The 25,267-nt window shown below is 47.0% G+C and overlaps 1 protein-coding gene across 1 annotated transcript; it reads left to right on the top strand.

Annotated features, from left to right (window-relative positions):
- Positions 1–672: 672 nt before the first annotated feature.
- CPT2 (carnitine palmitoyltransferase 2) lies at positions 673–24,488 on the top strand. Its single transcript, XM_004588682.4, has 5 exons — positions 673–968; positions 13,046–13,126; positions 14,546–14,652; positions 20,972–22,267; positions 23,802–24,488. The coding sequence occupies exons 1-5, from the start codon at positions 817–819 to the stop codon at positions 24,131–24,133; spliced, it is 1,968 nt and encodes a 655-aa protein (XP_004588739.2). The 5' UTR covers positions 673–816; the 3' UTR covers positions 24,134–24,488.
- The last annotated feature ends 779 nt before the right edge of the window (positions 24,489–25,267 follow it).

Below are 25,267 nucleotides of genomic sequence, written 5' to 3' on the forward strand. Positions count from 1 at the left end.
ATAGGCCAGAATTCCCGTTCAGCTGCAAGCTTCCTGTCTTTGCACATCTTCAGCTGAGACAGCCTCCTGTCTCCGGGTGGAGGCGGTGCTTTCTGGTGCCCACGTGTCCCCTATGGTTTTCCAGTTCTTGCACAATCTTCTCTCAGGTTCGCCCGTCAGAAGTCACAGAACGCCTGTGGAGGGGCAAAAATCGCTGTGAGCGTCGAGTATCTCCGTTTACCGTCACCTTAAGCACCAAGGCCTTTACATACCCAGGTCTGAACGATCCTGATGCCTGCCTAGGTATGGATGGAAACAGAGGTTTTAAATGTCATTTTCTCTGAGGGACAGAGCCTTCCACAAGTTCAGGTTTACCAAATTGCAAAAACCTATTTCGGTTTGACTTAGTTTTAAGCGCCAGTTTCCGTCTCGTTCTAGAAACGGAGCAGCAAGCGGCTTCAGATCCCCCACACGCCCACCACCACCCAGTGGAAAGCGAATTAACTCCACCTGCGCCGCGTGTCAGCCGGGGAGGGCGGAGCCTCGTTCCGTCGGGGGCGGGCCTTCTGTGGGCAGAGCTTTGCTGTGGGCGGGGCCTCGGGCAGGGTTGGTGGTGGGCGGGGCCTCCCGTCGCCGGACTTTGAGGGGCGGGACGTCCTTTCGGGAGGCGGGCTCTAGCTGCGGGTCCTGCGGACCGCCCGGGACGGAAGTGGCCTGGCGGACACCTAGTAGGCGCCGTTGCGTCCGCTGGGGCCGAGTGCGGACGTCCCGTCTTTATACACCTGAATTCCCTCCTCCCCTGTAGCCGCGTCCTCGCTGCTGCAGCTTCCCGGGACAATGGTGCCCCGCCTGCTGCTGCGCGCCTGGCCCCGGGGCCCTGCCGCTGGCCTGGGAGTCGCCTGCCGGCCCCTCAGCGCCGGCCCCGGGCCGGGTCCCTACTTGCAGCGCAGCATCGTGCCTACCATGCACTACCAGGACAGCCTGCCCAGGTGAGCCCGGCCCCCCTCAGCCCAGGACGGGCCCCAACCTGACTCAGTCACTGGGGGGAACCCGCGTCTGCGCCGGATCCCGACCACAGGGGCCGCCTCCTCCCTGAGACTGGAAGACCCGGGGCTTCCAGAATAGGCCGGCAGGGGAACCTTGAACTCTCCGATCCATATCGAGATTTCCTGCTGGTTTCCTCCTGAACCTTCTTACACTTCCTATTCCTAACCGCCTGTCCCAAGTCCCTCCCAGGACTCCCCGAAACTCGAAACTCGGGGAGCCATAGTGTGCCCTGACGCTCTCTGGGCTTCTGCCTAGAGTGTGAGCTGACAGTTCTGACACAAGTGGTCGCCCTCCCTCCACTTGTCCACACCCCCGACCTTCTCCGCCTCCACTCGCTCAGTCCTCTGCTCTTTCATGCCCCCCTCTGTCCCCACAAGCACACCTCTCCCTCTCCTCCCTGTGGCCTTCTTCATCTGGGAGCTATCCCCCCATCCCAGCCCTCAGCACCCCTCCCTCCCTTGCCTCCTCTGCCCCCCGCCCCATCTTCAGCCCCCAACTCTCACAGAATCAAACGCACACCGCTGCATGCCCCGGCACCCCTGCCCACTTCACCTTTCAGATGCCTTCCAGGGCTCACTCACCCAGATTCCCTCCTCCACCAATAGCCCCAGAAACAAACCTTTCTCTCCCCTCCTCCTCACCCAGTGCTTCCTTAAATATGGCACCAGTTCTCCCAAGCTTCGACCCCAAATCTTCATCTCTTCCGACATTGAATAGTTCCTTCACCCCCGAAGCCAAACACCGCTTGCCTAGTCAACACCATTGAGTTCTGGAGTCAAGTTACGATTTGTGGCAAGGACCCCTCTCCTCCCCTCTTCCCCAACCCGCACCCCCTCCCCGCCCTGGAGGCTCATTCTCCCTTTTCATGGTGTCACCCTCCAGCTCCCAGGAGGCCGCTGGTCTCCACCTCAAAAAACCACTTACGCCCGCGTTCTTCCTACCCACCCCACCCCTGCAAGAAGATCATTCTAGGGTGATGGTGGTGAAACCAAAGTCATCAAAAATACGAGACCAGTATCTGAACTTGACAGGAGGGAGAGAGAGTGCCTGGGGCTTTTTGCCTGTGGGAGAAGGCATGGACCCCGCCCCCCTGGCATGTGTCCACCCTCTGCCTGTGTGACTGAGCTGAGCCAGTATGTAGGGGAAAGGTGAGGGCCGCCTGAGCCTGTCTTCTGCCAAGCCTCAAGAGAGGCAGTCACCGTCAAGCTGGCCTGGGCCCCACCCAGCTCTAAGATCAGAGGGCATGTCTTCACTTCGAAGTTGGAAAGGTCAGGGACTTCTAGCCCTTCCACAGCATACAGCTCTGCCTGTATCTGCAAGTCCACACTGTTTCACTCAGCACTCACCTTAGGCCACCAAGGCCAGGCCATTACCACATCTCAAGTGGGACTTAGGTGAGAGAGGAGCTTGTTTTCCTGCTGAGGTTCTAGGCTAGGAGAATGCGTGCTTTGGTCTCTGCTGTTTGTGCCATGCCAGCTGAAGGGCCCTTGCTTTCAGAGTCTGTGTTCACAGCGCTGTGGCTGTGATTCGGGCAGGTGGGGGTACATGGAGCCACGGTGGTCACCTGTGAAGTGGGAGTGTCTAGCTCTGCGCTGTGGTGAGGAAAACCTGAGGTAAGGCCTTGCCCTCTGCCGGTCCTCTCATTACTGCTGCCTTTTAACCAAATGGCCTTTGACTGTTTCCTCTGGGAACTCTTGGGAATTGCACTAGCATTTGCTTATTTTTTTTTAAATTTAATATTTATTTATTTTTATTGGAAAGTTAGATATACAGAGAGGAGGAGAGACAGAGAGGAAGATCTTCCATCCGATGATTCACTCCCCAAGTGAGCCACAACGGGACGGTGCTGCGCCAATCCGAAGCCAGGAGCCAGGAACTTCTTCCAGGTCTCCCACACAAGTGCAGAGTCCCAAGGCTTAGGCTGTCCCAGGCCTGCTTTCCCAGGCCACAAGCAGGGAGCTGGATGGGAAGTGGAGCTGCTGGGATTAGAACCGGCGCCCATATGGGATCCCGGGGCTTTCAAGGCGAGGACTTTAGCCACTAGGCCACGCCGCCGGGCACAATAAAATAGTTTTTAAAAAGCCAAAAACAAAATGACACTTTAAAATAGATAAGCAAGGCGCAGAGCAGTAACTTAATGCTTCAAGTGCTCACCTTACATGTGCCAGGATCCCATGTGGGCGACTGCTCAGCTTCCCATCCAGCTCCTTGCTTGTGGCCTGGGAAATCAGCAGAGAATGGCCCAAAGCCTTGGGACCCTGCACCCGCGTGGGAGACCCAGAAGAAGCTTTTGGCTCTTGACTTCAGATTGGCTTAGCTCCGGCCATTGCGGCCACTTGGGGAGTGAATTAGTGGATGAAAAATTTTTCTCTCTGTATCTCTTCTCTGTAAATCTGACTTTCCAATAAAAATAAACTAAATCTTAAAAAAAAGATTACTGGCCTTTAAAAAAAAACTTATTTTATTTTTACTTCTTTTTATTATTGTCATTTTATGATACATTTTCATAGGCCCTGTGATTTCTCTTATCCCCCTCTCAATCCATCTCCCCTCACTGAGTTCCCCTGTATCATTACTATAGTATAGTCCTTAATACACAATCATATGTCCATTATTGTGGGTATGGACAATGGCAGAGAGTCCAGCATCCTATTGTCAAGATATAGTAAACAGTTTCATTGGGAGTCCATCTTTGTCTGGAAGTAAAGATGAATACTGCATTATATCCTCATATCTGGATATGATAGTCTTCATTACACAGTTACTGTACATTCCCTTAAATGAGAAGCCTCAAAACACAATTAACAACAGGAAGAAAAAAAAATAACACCATAAAGTTAAATAACATGCTCCTGAATGACTAATGTGTTGCTAAAGAAATGTTGAAGAAAATTAAGAGCCTTTGGGACCAGCACGGTGGCCTAGTGGCTTAAGTCCTCACCTTGAATACGCCAGAATCCCATGTGGGCACCGGTTCTAATCCCAGCAGCTCCACTTCCCATCCAGCTCCCTGCTTGTGGCCTGGGAAAGCAGTTGAGGACAGCCCAAAGCCTTGGGACCCTGCACCCACGTGGGAGACCTGGAGGAAGTTCCTGGTTCCTGGCTTCAGATTGGCGCAGCACCGGCTGTTGTGGTCACTTGGGGAGTGAATCATTGGACAGAGGATCCTCCTCTCTGTTTCTTCTCCTCTCTGTATATATGTCTTTGCATCAAAAATAAATAAATCTTTAAAAAAAGAAAATTAAGAGCCTTCTTAAAGAAAATGATGGTACTGTATGATCTATAAGTCATTGAAGAATTTAATCAGAAGAAAGTGTGTTGAAGAGATGAAACTAACAAAAAAAATTAGAATCCATGAGATATTGTTTCCACTGATCTTTGTTGGTGAAATGTGTCTCCTGTAGGCAACAAATAAATGGGTTTTGTTTTTTAATCCAATCTACTAATCTGTGTGACATTTCATTGATGAGCTTAAGCCATTTTCATTAAAGGTTAATACAAATAGGTGGTAACTTGGTCCTGTCATTTTAGCAATGGGTTGATCATTGCTTTAGTCTTCTGTTGTCATTTTACTGGGATGTTCGTTGTATTTTCCTTTGGTTTTGGTGCGCGCTATTCCTTTTCTCTGTCAAGCGAACATCTTTAAGTATCATTTGTAGGGCAGGTTTGAAAGAAGCATATTCTTTTAACTTTTCTCTACTGTGGAAAAATTTTATTTCATTTTCAAAGACAAAGTTAAGTTGGGCCTGGCGGCGTGGCCTAGCAGCTAAAGTCCTCGCCTTGAACGCACCGGGATCCCATATAGGCGCCGGTTCTAATCCCGGCAGCTCCACTTCCCATCCAGCTCCCTGCTTGTGGCCTGGGAAAAGCAGTCAAGGATAGCCCAATGCATTGGGACCCTGCACCCGTGTGGGAGACTTGGAAGAGGTTCCTGGTTCCCGGCATCGGATCGGTGCACACCAGCCGTTGCGGCTCACTTGGGGAGTGAATCATCGGACGGAAGATCTTCCTCTCTGTCTCTCCTCCTCTCTGTATATCTGACTGTAATAAAATAAATAAATCTTTAAGAAAAAAAAAGACAAAGTTAAGTTTTGCTAGGTATGTTATCCTGGGCTGACAATTTTTTGCTTTTAGATTCTGGAATATGTCGCTCCATTTTCTTTTTGTTTTGTTTTGTTTGGTTTGGTTTGTTTGTCATTCCATTTTCTTTTGGCCTGTAGAGTTTCCTGTGAGAGGTCTCCTGTGAGTTTAATTGGCATTCCTTTATCTGTAAGTTGATTTTTTTCATGTGCCTATTCAAGGATTTTTTCCTTATGTTCAGTTGAAGAGAGCTTGATTATCATGTGTCTTGGTGAAGATCACTTTTGGTCAACCCTGTTGGGAGTTCTTGCCCTTCCTGGATGTTGTTTCCCAATTCTTTCTCTTGATTAGGGAAAATTTCCCTTATTATTTCATTAAATACATTTGTAAACCCAACTTCTCTTTCTGCACCTTCTGGGACTCCTATAACTTATATTTAGACTTTTAGTAATGTCTTTCAATTCTTGAATACTTTTTAAAGCTTGATACAGCTTCCAGCTGTTTGTTTGTTTCCCCCTATATTAGAAGATACAGGAAATATCTTCTAATTTTGAGATTCTTCTGCCTCATTCATTCTATTTTGGAGACTCTCCACTATACTTTTAATCTGCTCCACTGTATTCTTCATTTCTGATATATCAGCTTTCATTTTATTCATTTCCAGTGTGACATGTTCCTTAAATTCCTTGAATGCCTGCTTTACATGCTTCTCGTTGTTGATAAGAAGTCTTATAGCAAGTGTTTTAAATTCTACATCCCCCATTTTCCCGATGTTTTTCTCATTTAACTCTGAGGTTGGCAAAGGCTTTTGCTCCTTTGCTGGGAGTCTTCAGTAACATTCATTGTGCCTCTGTCTCTTCTTTTGCTCTTGGTCATTGTGCTTCTGGTTATCAGATTTGTCTCCTTGGGGCAGGTTTCTAAGCTGTGTCACCCACAGGTCTACAGTTCAGTTTTACTCATTGCAGTTGGTACATGGCTTTTTGTTTGCAGTCAGTTGTGCCACTCCCTCCAGCTAGTTCCAGGTCTGGGTTCTCATGTTAGATTTCCACCATGGTCTTTGTAGCCCCAGCTCCTGGCTTACCAGTCTCCACCTCCTGTGATACCATGCTGAGGCTGTACCGTTGTCTGTACAACTTTTCTCCCACATGCGGTTGGAGCATGTCCCAGAGCTAGGAAGACACCAGGTGTCCTATATAGCTATGTTGTTGGTGGTGCTGATCTTGCTGGAACCTGTTGGCTGTTACATCTGTGGACCACACGGACCTATTTTGGCCCATACGATGCCATAGTCAGTATTATTTTCCCTGTGGACCAGTGCAATGCACTGAGCTCAGTGAGTTTGCTCCCAGCTCAACGCATGTGCTGTTGTCCCTGCAATCTTAAAGTTTTTCCACACCATACACAGTGGCACCTGATTCAGCTCTAGGGGGCAGACTGGGCTGTAAAATCTACCCTGTTCCTGCACTGCCCATCTGGGCACCTGCCGCTCTGTCTCTACTCTTTTTTTTTTTTTTAATTATTTATTATTTAACTTCAGTAATTACATTGTATTATGTGACACAGTTACATAGATACTTGGGTTCTCCCTGTCTCTACTCTTGGTCAAATCAAATAGACCAGCAGGACAGCAGCTCACTCCCAGTAAATGTCCCTAACAACCTTGTTACTGGTGGAGTTCTGGCTGCCAGTGGAGTTTAGATCATGGTTCACTGAATGCCGCTGGGGTTTCAGTCAGTGCAACACCACACCATTGTGTCCGCTGCTTTCCTGTGTCTGTCAGTCTCCAGATACCCTTTTGTTGTTTTTCTGTCCTCTCCTGTTTTCTGGAATGTGCCCTCTCTGCTTCACATTGGCTAATGTTTCTCTGTCTATTTAAATGTGTCCTTACCCTATTCCGCTATCTTGATTCAATCCTGGCTCTTTTTTTGTTGTTGTTAATATGGTAAAATATTTATTTAAAAAATTCTCTATGTTGATCATCTGAGGTATCAGATTAAGTTTGCTGTTAGTTTTAAGGGTTATATGTGAATAACCTCAGAATACAAAACTGTAAATCCTGAGGAGGTAGAGTGGACCAATATGACTTGGTTACATTTTAAGATTTTATTTTAAATCTGGAAGGCAGAGCGAGAGCAAGAGAGAGAGAGAGAGAGCGCGTGCTTTCATCCTCTGGTTCACTTCCTAGATGGCTGCATGGCCAGGGTCTGGCCAAGCAGGAGCCAGGAGGTTCCTCCAGGTCTCCCACATGAGTACAGAGGAACAGAGGCTGGAGCACTTGAGTCATCCTTAGCTCTTTTCCCAGGCCACAAGCAGGAAGCTGAATCAGAAGTGGAGCAGCTGGGACACGAACCAGTGCCCATATGGGATGCTGGTGTCGCAGGCAGTGGCTTAATCTGTTACATGACCCTTGATCATGGTATTAATTCACATTATTAAAGGATAAATATTTGTTGATGTGGATTTGATGATGAACAAGTCATGGAGTCATGGTGGGGTGCTTGTAACACAGTAGGACAATTTGGCAGAGAAAGAGGAAATTATGATATAATGTGATAAATGGGAAGCAGTATCTTTTTTGGAAAAGGCATGTGTTTATTTTTATTTGAAAGGTTGATTTGCAGAGAGAAGGAAAGACAGAGAATCCTCCATCTGCTGGTTCACTCCACAAATGTTTGTAAAGGCTAGAGCTGAGCTGAACAGAAGCCAGGAACCTCCTCCAGGTCTCCCATGTGGGTGCAGGGGCCCAAAGACTTGAGCCATCTTTTGCTGCTTTTCTCGGATACAAGCAGGGAGTTGGATCAGAAGTGGTGCAACCAGAACATGAACCAGTGTCCATAGGGTATGCTGGTGTTGCGAGGCAGAGGATTAGCCTGTTGAGCCACTACATCAGCTGCAGGGGAAGCAGCATCTTATGGTCATTAATTTCATGATACAGGAGTCAGCTGTTAGTATACTCCCCAAATACTTCACTTGTTAGTATACTCCCCAAGGCTGCAGCAACTGGGACAAAGCCATGGTGAAACCAGGAGCTTCATCCACGTCTCTCATGTGGATAGTAGGAATTCATAAACTTGAGCCACCATCCTGCTATCTCCAAGGCACATTTGCAGGAATCTGGGTCAGAAACAGACCTTGCAGTACCACATGTCAACCTTCCAAACAGTGGCTTAACCCCCTATGCCACAAAACCCAACGTTCAGACCTGCTTTTAAGACCTAGCTCCACCCCTTTTTGGCAGTAGCCATAAGCAAGTCATCTAACCCTAAAAAGAGAATAATAATAGCATTGCCTTCTCATTACAATTAGAATTAAATACTTTGATATCAAGCAGTTAGCACAGTCTAGCATATAGTCAGTATTCAGAAAAGACTCACAAGTACTGAAATGGCTGTGAACACATTTTTTTTGTTTGCATGGCTAGATTGTGTCACAAGTGAATCATTATGGCAGTATGGAAGTGTGAGACCTAGAGCCTGGGTGGTTGAGGAAAGCATCACAGGGGAGCTGACACTAGAGTTGAGATTTGAGAGGCAGCAGGTGAGAGGACTGAGGCAGGAGAGTGAAGCAGGTGCCAAGCGTTAGATGCTTGAGACACACAACAGGTTCAGGAATCTGGGCAGTTTATGTCAGCCCAGCCTGAAGAATCGCCTTGTAGGCCTGGGGGTGTGTATGGTGAGACGAGCCCATGGTACCTTTAAAAAGGCAATTATCAGATGCCATGTGAGGTCTAGAATTGATCCGCTGTAAATGTCAGTGCTCTGGGTTTGTTTTTGTTTTGTCTGGGTGACAGCTCCATTGTCTGCCTCACTCTGCAAATGCCTCAGTGGTCTGAGTCAGGCTAGTGCCAGGAGCTGGGAACTCGATCCACGTCCTCCACGTGGTTGCAGGAACCCACTGCCACCCCTATCAGCAGCACTGGAGAGAAGCTGAAGTCAGACTCCACGGCTAAATGCTCACCCTGCTATGATTGTTGTTTTAGTCCTTGTTCTTTGTAGTTGATGACTGAAACTGTCTAGAATTCATGTGGGATCAGATGAGCAGAGTTCAAGGTAAGAATAACAGAACTAGAAACCATAATGTCCTGGTTCCTAAAGACCTGTCTTCCAGACAGTGTCTGGACCCCAGAGTTACTTTCTTCCCAAGCAGCTCTGAACTATAAATAGATTATATATATTTAGGAAAGGCATATGAAGCCCTGACCTTGCAAGGAAAGAAAGTACCTGCTGGAAACTGATTGGATAATGGAGGCAGGTGACTAAGAGTAATTCACACTTTTCTTCTATCTTTATATTCTTTAAAGATTTATTTTTATTAGGAAGATATGCCAGATTTACAGAGAAAGGGAAAGACAGAGAGAAAGATCCTCTATCCTCTGGTTGACTCCCCAAATCGTTGCTACGGCCAGAGCTGAGCTGATCTGAAGCTAAAAGCCAGGAGCTTGTGGGTTTCCCACGCGGGTGCAGGGTTCCAAGGCTTTGGCCCGTTCTCCACTGCTTTCCCAGGCCACCAGCAGGAAGCTGGAAAGGAAGTGGAACAGCTGAGACTCAAATTGGCACCTGTGTGGGATCCCAGCACTTGCAAAGGAGTTAGGCATTGAGCCATAGCGCGGGGCACTCTTCCATCTTTTTTAAAGATTTATTTTCTTGGGCCTGGCGGCGTGGCCTAGTGGCTAAAGTCCTCGCCTTGAATGCCCCGGGATCCCATATGGGCGCCGGTTCTAATCCCAGCAGCTCCACTTCCCATCCAGCTCCCTGCTTGTAGCCTGGGAAAGCAGTCGAGGACGGCCCAATGCATTGGGACCCTGCACCCGTGTGGGAGACCTGGAAGAGGCTCCTGGATCCTGGCATCAGATCGGGGTGCACCGGCCCGTTGCTGCGGTCACTTGGGGAGTGAATCATTGGACGGAAGATCTTCCTCTCTGTCTCTCCTCCTTTCTGTATATCTGATTTTGTAATAAAAGTAAGTAAATCTTTTAAAAAAAAGATTTATTTTCTTTTTATTTAATCTTTATCCGAAAAGAAGGACTTTCGTGTTTTGATGTTGATCCCATGGAACCTGTAAATTGTGTGGGATGGTATAAACGTTTTGACAATATTATCTTCCAATCCATGCTTATTTGAAAATCAGCATTACAGAGAGAGAGAGATCGAGATTGAGATCTTCAATCCACTGGTTTACTCCCCAGTTGCTTGCAACAGCTAGAGGTGGGCCAGACCAAAGCCAGGAGTTTCTTCTGGGTCTCCCACATGGGTTCAGGGGCCTTAGTATTTGGTCTATCCTCTGCTGCTTTCCCAGGCATAAGCAGGGAGCTGGATGGGAAGTGAAGCAACCAGGGCTCGAACTGGTGCCCATATGGGATGTCAGCATCACAGACACTGCTTGGGATGACCGAAGCTCTGCCTCTTTCAAGGTCTGGTGAATTACTTCCCTATGAACTTAAGGACCTACTTGGGTATGCAGCAAAGTATGATGTTCTTCAAGGGACCATGAAGAAGGAAGTTTGCAGACTGGAGGTGGTGGTGCTAAATAATTTTCCTTTCCTTGAATTAATTTTATTTATGTGTACCTGGGAGGCAGTAGATGATGGCTCAACTCCTTGGGTCTCTGCCGCCCCCATGAGAGAACTGGGTTGAGTTCCAGGTTCTTCCTTTGACCCTGCTTGGCCCTGACTGCATAGTAGCAGGATGCTAAAGCAAGAGCGGACCTGGGACTCGAACCTAGGCATCCTAATATGGGATGCCAACATCCCAATCAGTGTCTTAGGCTCTATGCCAAATACCTGCCCCAAAAACTTTTTTTTTAAATTAAACTGCTCTTCCTTTTCATTTAGAATTTTACTTAAATGAAGAAGGAAAAACTTTGTTAATATCCTTTGTGTTAAGACAAAATCTTAACAGACTTAAATAAGGGACTGGCACTGTAGCCTAGTGGGTAAGTCCTTGCCTTGCACGCACCAGGATCTCATATGGGTGCTGGTTTGTGTTCCTGATGCTCCGCTTCCCTTCCAGCTCCCTGCTTGTAGCCTGGGAAAGCAGTGGAGGATGGTCTAAAATCTTGGGATTCTACACCCACGTGGGAGGAAGCTCCTGGCTCCTGACTATGGCTCTCAGATTGGCTCAGCTCCAACCATTGCTGCCACTTGCGGAGTGAACCAATAGATGGAAGATCTTTCTCTCTGTCTCTCCTACTCTCTGTAAATCTGACTTTCCAATAAAAATAAATAAATCTTTAAAAAACGATTTATTTTTAAAAAAGGTTTCAGTGGTGTTAAATTGAGATGAATGGTTACTAAGTGTTGTCTGAGTCTGTAATAGTGCCAATAATTCAGATTTATGTTTGTCATAATATGGATAAACAGTGACAAAATAAACAGTTTATCTTTTTTTAAAAAGATTTATTTATTTTTATTGCAAAGTCAGATATACAGAGAAGAGAGACAGAGTGGAAGATCTTCCGTCCGATGATTCACTCCCCAAGTGAGCGCAACAGCCGCAGCTGAGCCAATCTGAAGCCAGGAACCAGGAACCTCTTCTGGGTCTCCCACACGGGTGCAGAGTCCCAAGGCTTTGAGCCGTCCTCGACTGCTTTCCCAGGCCACAAGCAGGGAGCTGGATGGGAAGTGGAGCTGCCGGGATTGGCACCCATATGGGATCCCAGAACGTTCAAGGACTTTAACCTCTAGTCCACGCCGCCGTTTATCTCTTATCTTATAGTAAATGTTTAAATTATGCTTATGAATAGTGCTTCTTTTTACCTAAAATGGCTTTCGTGTGTGAAGATTTTGCACGAGATCAGGGTTGATTTTGAGTTGGTAGGGATTGTGTAACAAATTACAGTTGTTTTAATACTAGGTGATATGTATTTCAATAAAAATATAAAATACACCTCACTGTTTTTTTGTTTACATGAATATGCCTTTTTCTAAAAAAATTATTTTTACTGGGAGGGCAGTAAATCTGGAAGGCAGATTGATAGAAGGAGAAACACAGAGAAAGATCTGTCCACTAGTTCACTCCTCAGATGCACACAATTGCTGGTGTTGAGCTGATCCGAAGCCAGGAGCCAGGAGCTTCTTCTGGGTCTCCCACGTGAGTGCAGGGTCCCAAGGCTTTGGGCCATCCTCTACTGCTTTCCCAGGCCACAAGCAGGGAGCTGAATGGGAAGTGGAGTAGCTAGGATACTAACCAACACCCATATGGAAATCCCAGCACACATAACATTAGAATGTAGCTACTAAGCCATCACTCCAGGCCCACACTTCACTATTCTGTCCTAGCCATATGTTTGTTTGTTTGTTTTCCCAAGTACCAGTAACTTCATCACCACAGCCAGAACTGGGTTGGCGCTTGTTCCTGTTAGCAAACACATGGAAGTGTCTGGTTCTTCCCAGTAGGATTCCGGGTGATCAGGCATGGCTCAGTCCTTAGTTCCTGCCTTTCTGTGAATGTAGCCCTCGTGTCTGGCTGGTCCTGAAACAGATCTTTGTATCAGTATTATGCAAGTCTGTGTTATAGAGTGCACAAGAAAAAAATTTCCGGAAGAACCTTTTCTGTTTATCCAGAGGCGGGGGAGAGAGGTGGAGAATGCAGTCATTCGGATAGACAGCGTTCAGTCAGTGCCAGTGCAGTCTCAGCCCAAGTATTGCAACTGTGACTAGGGAGCAGGAATACTTGGTGTGGCTTCTGCGTGCCCATTTTGAATCTATTATTGTTATTAAAAATAATCATATACTTTTAAAAAGTGAGTTATTATTTTGCTTAAAAGTAGTTGCCACTTATGTTCAACTGTCCACTTATTCTGTTTTGTCAGTGACTGCCTATCATTGGCTTTTTTTGAAATAAAATTAATTGCCCAGTAGTGGATTTGCAGGTTTGGCTTGTGAAGCTAACTGCCCTCCTCTCATATTGCCAGCCTAACACTGTCCTCACTTTCTCCCCAGGCTGCCCATTCCCAAACTGGAAGACACCATGAAGAGATACCTGAGCGCACAGAAGCCTCTCCTGGATGACAGCCACTTCAGGTAGACACTGAGAGTGCTCAAGTTCCATGAGCAGGTGGTTCAAGAGGCGCTGGCAAGGCATGCTGGACCAAGCTTCAGGGAATGTCTGATTTGTTTGGGTTTCTAGGAAGCTGGAACCTAGTTTATACATCAGTGGGTTAAGGAAGTAGATTTTCCATTCATGTGGGACTGACCAAATCTTCAGGCTAGAGTCCCTCCTAGCAGACTCAACAGGAAATGTTTTATAAGGCAGAAGTGCTAGATTTGTCCTTTATCATGGCCGACGTGCCTGGGAGGCTATCTGGTAGTCCGTTGTCTGCAGGGTCAAGTGCTGTTGTTAGGGAGGTCCACTGAAGAGACAGTGTGACCAGCCACAAGCTTGTTTGCCAAGTGTGTTTACTAGGTTAGATAGGGAGCCTCCTGAATTAATGGTTCTTTTAGAACCTCACTATATGAACTTTCTTGGAAATAGGATTGTCACAGTTAGTTAAGATGTGGAATAAGATGAGTCCTTCATCCAGTGTGGCTGATGGCCTCCTAGGACAATGACAAGAAACCAAGAGAGAGTGAAGTGAGGAGGGAGGCAGAGCTTGGAGTGACGTGTCAGCAAGCCGAGGAGCATCAAGGATTGCCGGTCACACCAAAGGCATAAGAACACATTGAACTGTGCCCAAAGAGAATATGATCCTGTTGATGTTTGGTTTGTATAGTTCTTGCCTGTGAGCTGTTGTTTCCAGGAACCCAGTTTGTGATGCTTTGTATGGCAGTCCTAGGAAACAAAGCAACATAGAAAGTAACATTGGATATTGTCAAAAAGCACATGCAACAAGCTCTTGTGGCCCATTGTATAGCTGTTTCCATAATGAGAATTTGCTTGATCCGATAACTGGCATTGCCATTGGATGCCCAGAGTCCTGCGTTGCAGGGAGAAGAGAGAACAGATGAATTGTTCACCGTGTAGTCCTCTACTTCTGAATCTTCTTGGCTAGTCACTTGGAGTTTCTCTTAGGAGGGTAAAGATAAGTGTTAGGTGTTAGATGTCCTCTTCAATTTATGAATTTTTAATCTTATCTCTATTGTACACATCAAGAAATGAGACTTAGATTGAATAATTTACCCAAAGCTTTGCAATATAAAGACTGACAGAGCTAGAATTTAAATGTAGCTCTTTTTGACTCCAAAATTTATCTTTTCTCCTCCTAGAGTACAGATTATCTTAGGAGACGTTAGTTTTCCTACTAAATCATCTTACAAGATAATGTAGATTTAGTCATTTTGGATTGGTTCCTGTTCTGATGACAGGCATTTTCTAGTCCTGTTCCCAGGTTCTCGGGATGTGCTGTTGGGGCCCCAAAGCTTTCTGTATGAGGTTCTGGCTTTGAATCTTAATAGCTTTTGTGCTGTACCATGATTTCATTAGTCTTTTCTTGAACATTTCAGGAAAACAGAACAATTTTGTAAGAGTTTTGAAAACGGGATCGGAAAAGAACTACACAAGCAGCTGGTGGCTAAGGATAAGCAGAACAAACACACAAGCTACATTTCAGGTAGGAAGCTCCATTTGTGGACACTGCTCTTGTCAGAACCCTCCCTCATGGAGAGTCAGGGCCTTCTCTCCTGCTCTAGTCTCAGAAATACTTTTGGTGACATCAGCATTGAGGTCAAGGTTCAGCCTCTTCCTGGAACTACCAAGGCTGAGTGATTCTTTCTCTTCTAAGGTGTTCATCCACGAGCAGCGGTTTACTCTCTCTGACAGGTAGGATTTAGGCACAGCCAGCTGAATAATATACAGCATGAAGTCCTCTAACATGGGTCACTCCAGGTCTGTCCTCTCCAGCCTTGACCTTCATCACTGTCCTGGATACACTTCATGCTCCAACAAAACCAAACCTGTTAGTCTTTCATTCTTCTGTGTCTCTATCCATGTTGTTCCTGTTACTATTTTTTTTTTAACCTGGAAAATTCTTCTTTTGTGATCAGAGGGCCAGCATTGTAGCATAGCCAGTTAAGGTACTGCCTGTCATACTGGCATTCCATATGAGTGTCAGTTCAGGTCCTGGCTGCTCTGCTACCCATCCAACCCCTTACTATCTGACTGAGAAAGTCCCAGAGGATGGCCCAAGTCCTTGGGCTCCTGCACCCATGTAAGGGACCTGGAAGATGCTCCTGGCTTCAGCCTGACTGAACCCCAGCAGTTGCAGCCATTTGAAGCCAGTGGAAGGAGAATTTCTCTCTCTCTCTCTCTGACTTTAAAATAAATCTTAAAAAACAAATAAATAAGGCCCGGCGGCGTGGCCTAGCAGCTAAAGTCCTTGCCTTGAACACCCCGGGATCCCATATGCGTGCTGGTTCTAAACCTGGCAGCTCCACTTCCCATCCAGCTCCCTGCTTGTGGTCTGGGAAAGCAGTCGAGGACGGCTCAAAGCTTTGGGACCCTGCACCCGTGTGGGAGACCCGGAAGAGGTTCCTGGTTCCCGGCTTCAGATTGGCACGCACCGACCGTTGCGGCTCACTTGGGGAGTGAATCATCGGACGGAAGATCTTCTGTGTCTCTTCTCCTCTCTGTATATCTGTCTTTGTAATAAAAAATAAATAAATCTTTAAAAAAAAATAAAAAAATAAAGCCAGCTACAGAGGGTAGGCTTTTAGCCTCGGGTTTAAGATGCCAGTTAAAAACATCCATTGTTCCATATATCAGAGTTCCTGGGTTTGATACCTGTCTCTGGCTCCTGACTCCAGCTTCTTGCTATTGCAAATCCCTTGATGGACCCAGTAATTGGATTCCTGACACTCCTCTGGGATTGTGGATTATAGTACCAGCTCCTGGCTCCAACCTAGCCCAGCCCTGGCCATTGTCGACATTTGGGGAAGTGACCCGCATATGGGAGATTGCTGTCTCTGTAGCTGTCTCATCTCTGTTTTTTCAAATAACTGAATTAACTGAAAAAAACTCACAACAAATAAGGCTTGGGGTGATCCTTTATTTAGCCTGAGGATGAAGATGCTTGTTAGGTAGCTTGTGTCCACGTGTGAAAGCCTGCATTCATTGTGTAGTTGCTGCTGCTGCCTCTGACTTCTTGCTGCTGCAGACCCTGGGAGGCAGCAGTAACGTCCCAAATGGTTAGGTTCCTACCACCCACATAGGAGACCTGCATTGAATTCCTGGCTGCTGGCTTTGGCCCAGCCCAGCCCACCAAGTCAGAGCCATTGAAAGCATTTGGCAACTCCTCTGGCAGGACACAGTCCCTGCAGGTAAGCGCAAGAAGCTTGATAGGAAACAGCCCAGAATAGGCCATGGAAAGTTGATGTAAGGGCCGAAAAAGACTGGACTGCAACACCCATTGGTTCCAGTGCAACTCGGGACTGAAAACAGAACCAACACAGCAACTACAACCACCAGCTGATCGGGGTGATGGACTGCGCCGGGCCCTGTGCTTGCTAGAACATACAAAAAACTAATCTGGGAATACCTCAAAGTATCTTTGGAGACCTCCCCAATCGAACTGCTGGACTCAGAACTCTAATCAAGAAAAGACAGAAGACAGAACGAGACAGTCATTCATCTCAGCTATATGTTGGCAGCAAATTATGGGGCAAACGGAGACTTTATGATGGACCATGTCAATCAGTGAACGACCTAATCGAGCGAAACTGGCAGCGATTCATAACTGGAGAACTATTAACACCACTTGGGCACATATCTCAGAGCATGCCCCACATCCGGGACTTGGGGTGGGCTGGAAACCGGGTGGGGCTTCTCCCTCAACATCCCCCTTTACCTCAGATGCATGATGGAAACAATATGGACATAATGGCGTTGCCCACTTTCCTATCCCCCTGAACCTCTTTTTCTTTTTTTTTCTTCTTTTTCCTTTAACTGTAATTAACTATGTAAAGATTGTCAACAGCAATACAATAAAAAGAAAAAAATTAAAAAAAAAAATAAAATTAAAAAAAAAAAAAAAAAAAGAAAGCATTTGGGAGTGAACCACTATATGGGAGCGCTCTCGCTCACTCTCTTTCTGTGTGTGTATCTGTCTCTCAGATAACAATTTTAAAGCAATTAAAATTTAAAATTAATTGCTTTTAAATTAGTCTTAATTATAAAATATAATCCAGAGATTAGCATTTGTGTCACTTGGGACACATATATCCCAACTTGCTTTAAGTCCTAATGCGTATGTTTGCTGTGCAGCAAGGGGTCCCTGCTACCCCTGTATGAGGTCATACCAAACTCCTGGCTCCAGGCTTCAACCTGGCGCAGCTATTGCAGGCAAGTGGGAAGTAGACCAACGGGTGGAAAATCCCCTACACTCTCTTTCTCTCACTTTTCCTTTTAAATGTATCAGTCTTAGGAGGGAAAAAATATCTAGGTAGGGTAATTTTTCTGTGTAACCTTCTCAGTTACTTTCTTTCTACACTCAGTTTGCTGCTTACAAAAGCCCTATGTTTATGTACTTCTTTTTAATTCAGTTTAGATTTTTGTTAAGGTTATACAGAGCACTTCAAAAAAGTTCAAGGGAAATGTTAAATTGGAAAAACTATGCATGGATTTCAACCTTTTTTCACTAAAACAAACTTATTTCTAATTTCATTTTTACCAACTTTTTAAAGTACCCCTTTACATGCATAGGTTTAAAAAACCAGATAGCTCAGGGGCCAGCGATGCTGGCATCTATGCAGTTGCTACTTAGAGTCCCAGTTCTTCCACTGTCAACCCAGCTCCTTGCTGGTGCACCTGAGAGAGCAGCGGAAGATAGCCAAGTGCACAGGACCCTGTCACCCATGTGGGACACCCAAATTGAGATCCAGACCTTGGGCTCAGCCTGACCCAGCATTGGGTGTTGTGGCTGCTTGGAGAGTGAACCAACAGATGGAGGATCTTTCTCTCTGTATCTCCTCTCTGTAGCTTTGCCTTTTGAATAGATATATAAATATATACACATACATATATACAAACATATAGACATATATGTATTAACACATGTATGTATATGTATGTATGTATTTCTTTAAAAATAAGATAGTTCTGTAAGAATTTTTGAGAACAGTTCTTTTGTATCCTCTCCTAACTCTTCCTTTTCGTCTTTTTTCAGCTCTTAATTCTTTTTAAAAATATTTGTAATATTAATTTTAAAACATTTAAAATTTAATAAAATATTTGTTTTTTAAAATATTACATAGTTGAGAGGGATGTACACCCATGTGGGCGTCTGATGAGGGTGGGAAGGGTGCTTTGGAGGAAGGTGGGTGGGATACATGTTTCAGTCTGTTTTATTTCCTCCTGTGTCAGGGGAGGAGGGGAGAGGACCAGTCCTTGCTGTCAAACTGCATCAGCACCCTGGGGATGGGGGATGGTCCTTTGATGACTCCCCAGAGACCTCGAAGTGGGGAAAAGTGCTCCAAGGGTGTTAACTTCAGTGGTTTTGATAGCCTTGAGATATTGTCAATTCTGTTGCTCCAGGGTTGAAAAAATCTTTCCAAGGTCTAGTGGTTGACAAAGTCCACCTTAGGGCATCAACAGACTCAGGAACATGCTGCAAAGCATGGCCAGGAGAATTGTCCAGCCTGTTCTGCTTTTCATCCTCTGAGGAGGAAGTTGACATCCTTGCTGGCCTAGATGAGCTGGCCATCATGTCCCTCTTGGGCATCTGGGTATGTTGTCCATTGCACAGGCATCAGCACTGAGGAGGCCCAGTCCTGATACATGTACTCAAAGGCCTGGAGTGCCCCACCTTCCCCACTTACTTTAAAAAGAAAAAAAAATTGATTAAGCAACCATCCTGGGATATAGTTAACACAAATTTGGCAGTAACCAGGCCCGGAATGCCTGTCAGCTACTAGCTGCTTTTCTCAAGCAGTGTAACACTTGCCTAGGTACAAGCCAACCTAGACAATTGCCTACAGCTGGGATCCTAGTTCTTTCCCATGTCTTTAAATTGCATACTTATGTTACTATATCTCTCTTTTTAAAAAGATTTATTTATTTTTATTGCAAAGTCAGATATACAGAGAGGAGAGACAGAGAGGAAGATCCTCTATCCGATGATTCACTCCCCAAGCAGCTGCAAGGGCTGGAGCTGAGAAGCCGAGAGCCTCCTCCAGGTCTCCCATGTGGGTGCAGGGTCCCAAGGCTTTCGGCCATCCTCAGCTGCTTTCCCAGGCCACAAGCAGAGAGCTGAATGGGAAGCAGAGCTGCCGGGATTAGAACCGGTGCCCATATGGGGTACCGGCACATTCAGGGCAGGGATTTTAGCTGCTAGGCTATTGCACTGGGCCCTGTTACTATATCTTAATTTTTTTGTTTTGGGCATTATCTACTGACACAGAATTTAGTAGTCTTTTACACCCTTTCCACATAGAGTACATATGCACACTTCTTATTGTTTTTCCACTGTAATTATTTATAATTTTGGTTAACTCAACATCTTATATTTACAGTATTATAACCACATAAGTATTATTGTTGGTGCCAGCAGAGTGGCATATCAGGCTAATCCTCCTCCTGCAGTGCCAGTCTCCCATATGGGTGCCAGTTCTAGTCCCAGCTAGTGCACTTCCAATCCAACTCCCTGCTTATGGACTGGGAAATCAGTAAAGGATGACCCAAAGCCTTGGGTCCTTGCACCCACATGGGAGACCCGGAAGAAGCTCCTGGCTCCTGGCTTTGGATCAATCCAGTGCTGGCCGGTGCAGCCTTTGCGGAGTGTACCAGCAGATGGAAGATCTCTCTCTTTTTCTTTCTCTCTGTGTGATTCTGACTTTCAAGTAAAACAACTAATTTTTTTTTTTTAAAGATTTTATTATTATTGGAAAGCCGGATATACAGAGAGGAGGAGAGACAGAGAGGAAGATCTTCCATCCGATGATTCACTCCCCAAGTGAGCCGCAACGGGCCGGTACGCGCCAATCCGATGCCGGGAACCAGGAACCTCCTCCGGGTCTCCCACGCGGGGCAGGGTCCCAAAGCTTTGGGCCGTCCTCGACTGCTTTCCCAGGCCACAAGCAGGGAGCTGGATGGGAAGTGGAGCTGCCGGGATTAGAACTGGCGCCCATATGGGATCCCGGGGCTTTCAAGGCGAGGACTTTAGCCGCTAGACCACGCCGCCGGGCCCAACAACTAATCTTTTAAAGAGAAATAAATGTTATTGTGCTGAAGTATATTGAGATTAATTTTCCTTTTCCTATAAAAACTTTTTGTTTTCTCTAAAGTTAATCAATCATTTTCTCTGCTTTTGTTTACCTTTCTGTGTGGTTAATAATTCACTCCCAGACTCTTCCTAAGCTGTTTACACCTCTCCCCAGGACCAGCAGGCATGTTACCACTACAGCTGGTTTTGGCCTCAATGAAGTCTCTTCCTATACCGCTCCTGTCTGGGTCTCTGAGCATCATGGTGAAGTCACTCCCTTGGGCGCTTCCCCATTAGCTGTTTGTCACTCTTGCTGTCTTGCATCAGTACAGAGAGGAGGAGAGACAGAGACGAAGATCTTCAATCTGATGGTTAATTCCCCAAGCGGCCGCAACCGCTGGAGCTGAGCCAATCCGAGGCCAAGAGCCAGGAGCCAGGAGCTCCCACGCGGGTGCAGGGTTCCAAATTCATTGGGCCATCCTCGACTGCTTTCCCAGGCAATATGGGATCCTGGCATGCTCAAGGCGAGGACCTTAGCTGCCGTGCTATCATGCCAGGCCCAAGATTTATTTATTTTTATTGCAAAGTTAGGTTTACAGAGAGTGGAGATACAGAGAGAAAGACATGATCAGAAAGTTCTACCCTTTCGATCTTGAAGTCATATCCTGTAATTAATTTTTTCTTACATTTTCTTTGTAAAGATATAACTTTCTTTTTATTTTATCTTATTCTTCAGGTCCCTGGTTTGATATGTACTTGACCGCCCGAGACCCCATTGTTCTGAACTATAATCCGTTTATCGTGTTCCATCCTGACCCCAAATCCGAGTATAACGACCAGCTCACCAGGGCCACCAACATGACCGTTTCTGCCCTGCGCTTTTTGAAGACGCTGCGAGCCGGCCTCCTGGAGCCGGAAGTATTCCACCTGAACCCTGCCAAAAGCGACACTGACACCTTTAAGAGGCTCATACGCTTTGTGCCTTCCTCTCTGTCTTGGTACGGGGCCTACCTGGTCAATGCATACCCCTTGGACATGTCTCAGTATTTTCGGCTCTTCAATTCTACACGTTTACCTAAACCCAGGCGTGATGAACTCTTCACAGATGAGCAGGCCAGACACCTCCTGGTTCTCAGAAAGGGAAACTTGTATGTCTTCGATGTCCTGGATCAGGAAGGGAACATTGTGAGCCCCTCAGAAATCCAGGCACGCCTGCAGTCCATCCTGTCAGACCACAGCCCTGTGCCTGAGTTCCCCTTGGCCTACCTCACTAGTGAGAACCGAGATGTCTGGGCCCAGCTGAGGCAGGAGCTTGTGGCTGGTGACAATGAGGAGCTCCTGAGGAAGGTGGACTCTGCCGTGTTCTGCCTCTGCCTAGACGACTTCCCCATCCAGGACCTTGTCCACCTGTCTCACACCATGCTGCACGGCGACGGCACCAACCGCTGGTTCGACAAGTCTTTCAACCTCATTGTGGCCAAGGACGGCACTGCCGCTGTCAACTTTGAGCATGCATGGGGTGACGGAGTCGCAGTGCTCAGGTTTTTCAACGAGGTATTCAAAGACAGCACTCAGACCCCTGCCATTCCCCCTCAGAGCCGGCCATCGCAGACCCCCGCCGTGCAGAAACTCCACTTCAGGCTGAGTGATGCCGTAAAGGCTGGCATCGCCTCGGCCAAGGAGAAGTTTGAAGCCACTGTGAATACCCTCACAGTTGACTGCATGCAGTTTCATAGAGGAGGCAAAGACTTTTTGAAGAAGCAGAAGCTGAGCCCGGACGCCGTGGCCCAGCTGGCCTTCCAGATGGCCTTCCTGCGGCAGTATGGCCAGACGGTGGCCACCTATGAGTCCTGCAGCACCGCCGCCTTCAAGCATGGCCGCACCGAAACCGTCCGGCCTGCATCCATCTTCACCAAGAGGTGTTCTGAGGCCTTCGTGCGGGAGCCATCCAGACACAGTGCTGGCGAGCTACAGCACATGATGGCCGAGTGCTCCAAGTACCACAACCAGCTGACCAAGGAAGCGGCAATGGGTGAGACAGCAATCAGGGTGTGCCCAGGGGCTGTGTCTGGGGATGTACCAGTCAAACTGCTGACTGATACATCTATTTGGTCATTACCTCGTTGCTAGGCTTAGTCCATCTACCACCTCCCAGAATGAGTTAACATTTTTCTTCCATAGTAGTCTGAACTACAATCAGCCTAACCACTGGAGATCAGAATGTCAGAATGTTCTTTTTATCGGAAAGGCAGACTTACACAGAGAAGGAGAGACAGAGAGAAAGATCTTCTGTCTACTTGGTTCACTCCCCAAGTAGCCACAATAGCTAGATCTGAGCCAATCTGAAACCAGGAGCTAGGAGCCTCTTCTTGGTCTCCCACACGGGTGCAGGGTTACAAGGCTTTGGGCTTGCCTCTGAGACTTTCCCAGGCCATAAGCAGGGAGCTGGATGGGAAGTGGAGCAGCTGGGACATGATCCCATATGGGATCCCCACTAGACCTAGAATGTTCTCACCTTCCAAGCAGGGATGGGAAAACACCATCCAACATGACCCTCAGTTAAGGTTACTTCCTAGCTGTGCGGCGCCATTCTCCCTTCTGTTACTTACTGGTTTATGAGACTCCTTTACCTTGCCAGTGGCTCGTCTTAGAAGCCACCCCTAGATTCAAGTATCATCCTTCTTTACCTCCTTGTGATGGAATTCAAGACCTGCAGAGAACCTGCAGGCCACTAGCCCAGTCCTTGCAGCGTACAGTCCTGGGACTGAAGGGGACCTCCAAGACCTTCTGGTCTTCTCTACTTCCATTTTGTAGGTAGAAAACTCAGGCCACTGGCCCAGTGTGGCTCAGCAGGTGAGTGGTGAGACTGGGTTTAGCACACTGGATTTTTTTAAAAAGATTTATTCATTTTTATTGGAAAGTCAGATATACAGAAAGGAGAATATACAGAGTGAAAGATCCTCCGTGTACTGGTTCATTCCCCAAGTGGCCACAATGGCTGGAGCTGAGCCAATCCAATGTCAGGAACCAGGAGCTTATGGTCTCCCATGCGGGTTTAGGGTCCCAAGGCTTTAGATCCTCATCTACTGCTTTCCTAGCCCACAAGCAGGAAGCTGGGTGGGAAGCAGGGCCGCTGGGACACAAACCAGCACCCATAGGGGATCGTTGTGCATGCAATGTGAGGACTTTGGCTACTAGGCTACCACACTGGGCCTGCAGGCTGGTCTTTCACACTCAAGTTGGACTTTGGGTTTGGTCTCAGGTTTTGAGTCCACAGCTTTCTTTACATACTGTCTTGATTATCTGGCTCAATAGATTGAGAAATTTTCAAATCATGTTTTCATTTTAGGCTCATTTTTTTAACCCAACTGTTAATTGCTTTATAAAAAAAAATGTAACATCTTTTCAATGTAATTAAACCTTTTCTAGAATGAGCTACCCTGAAGGCTAGCAAGCTGGAGGCAGACGGACCCTCCTTCTGCTCTCCAGGACAGCAGGAGGGGACTTCCCGTTATGGGTAGCAGTTCTGATTCTTAGCCTCTGCTTTTCCATGTTGTCTTTCACAGGCCAGGGCTTTGACCGACATTTGTTTGCCCTGCGACACATAGCAGCAGCCCAAGGGATGGTCTTGCCTGAGCTCTACCTGGACCCTGCGTATGGACAGATCAACCACAACATCCTGTCCACCAGCACACTGAGCAGCCCGGCCGTGAACCTTGGGGGGTTTGCCCCTGTGGTCTCTGATGGCTTTGGTGTTGGGTATGCTGTTCACGACAACTGGATAGGCTGCAACGTCTCCTCCTACCCCAGCCGCAATGCCCGGGAGTTCCTCCAGTGTGTTGAGAAGGCTTTGGAAGACATGTTTGATGCCTTGGAAGGCAAATCCATCAAAACTTAGAAAGCTCCGGTTGCTTCCTCATCCAGAGGATGGGGACCTGTGCTGCCAGCAGGCGCTATTCTTGACATAATGAAAGGAATCCCAAGAGGCCTGGACTGCCAGAGCCGTGGGCTGGAGCACAACTAGATCACACCTACAGAGGAGAGAGTTCAGTTGTCATGGTGTTTGATCAGGAGGTGGGGGTGGGTGGGGCTGGGAAAATAACTCAGGTGTATTTATTGTTGAAGCAGAACTAAAACTTAACTGGTGCTGGGAGAGGATTCCTCTTCATTGCTTGCCCCCAAGCGGAGGTTTGTAAATGCCATAGAGCTCACATAATAAACAAAATCCCCACTTAACTAATATGCATTACACATGGCATATACTTAAAGTGCTTTGTCCAAACATTAGCATATGTAGAGCTACATAACCATCACCACAGGGCCCGGCGGCGTTGGCCTAGCGGCTAAAGTCCTTGCCTTGAACGCGCCGAGATCCCATATGGGCGCCGGTTCTAGTCCCGGCAGCTCCACTTCCCATCCAGCTTCCTGCTTGTGGCCTGGGAAAGCAGTCGAGGATGGCCCAAAGCTTTGGGACCCTGCACCTGTGTGGGAGACCTGGAAGAGGTTCCAGGTTCCCGGCATCGGATTGGCGCGCACCGGGCCGTTGTGGCTCACTTAGGGAGTGAATCATCGGATGGAAGATCTTCCTCTTTGTCTCTCCTCCTCTCTGTATATCCGGCTTTCCAATAAAAATGAATAAATCTTTAAAAAAAAAACCATTACCACAATGTTGGTACATTTCCCCTCCTCAGTTTGGATATATTTTCATTACAGAAAGAAACCTTGCTCCCAGGAACAGTCACTCACCCCTTTTCTGACCCCTAACTCTACCAGCCCTCAGACAATCACCAATCTGCTTTCTGACCATTTCATATCATATCATATCATATCATATCATATCAGGGAGCTGGACGGGAAGTGAAGCCTCCAGGATTAGAACCAGCACCCGTATCGGTTCCCGGCAAGGACTTTAACTGCTACGCTATCGTGCCGGGCCCCAAAGCAAGTATCTTGTTCTGCATTTCCATGTCCTTGGAGGTCATGAGACATGTGACATACTGCTTGTGGCATGGTGAGCAGGTCAGCTACAGGG

Source organism: Ochotona princeps, chromosome 2 (genome assembly GCF_030435755.1).
Source record: "Ochotona princeps isolate mOchPri1 chromosome 2, mOchPri1.hap1, whole genome shotgun sequence".
Taxonomy (NCBI): domain Eukaryota; kingdom Metazoa; phylum Chordata; class Mammalia; order Lagomorpha; family Ochotonidae; genus Ochotona; species Ochotona princeps.

Bases quoted from the DNA above. Each gene is read 5' to 3' on its own strand.
- CPT2 (XM_004588682.4), top strand. From the start codon at position 817: ATGGTGCCCCGCCTGCTGCTGCGCGCCTGGCCCCGGGGCCCTGCCGCT. The intron at 14,653-20,971 runs GTAGGAAGCTCC...CTTATTCTTCAG, and splicing joins ACACACAAGCTACATTTCAG to GTCCCTGGTTTGATATGTAC. The intron at 22,268-23,801 runs GTGAGACAGCAA...TGTCTTTCACAG, and splicing joins GACCAAGGAAGCGGCAATGG to GCCAGGGCTTTGACCGACAT.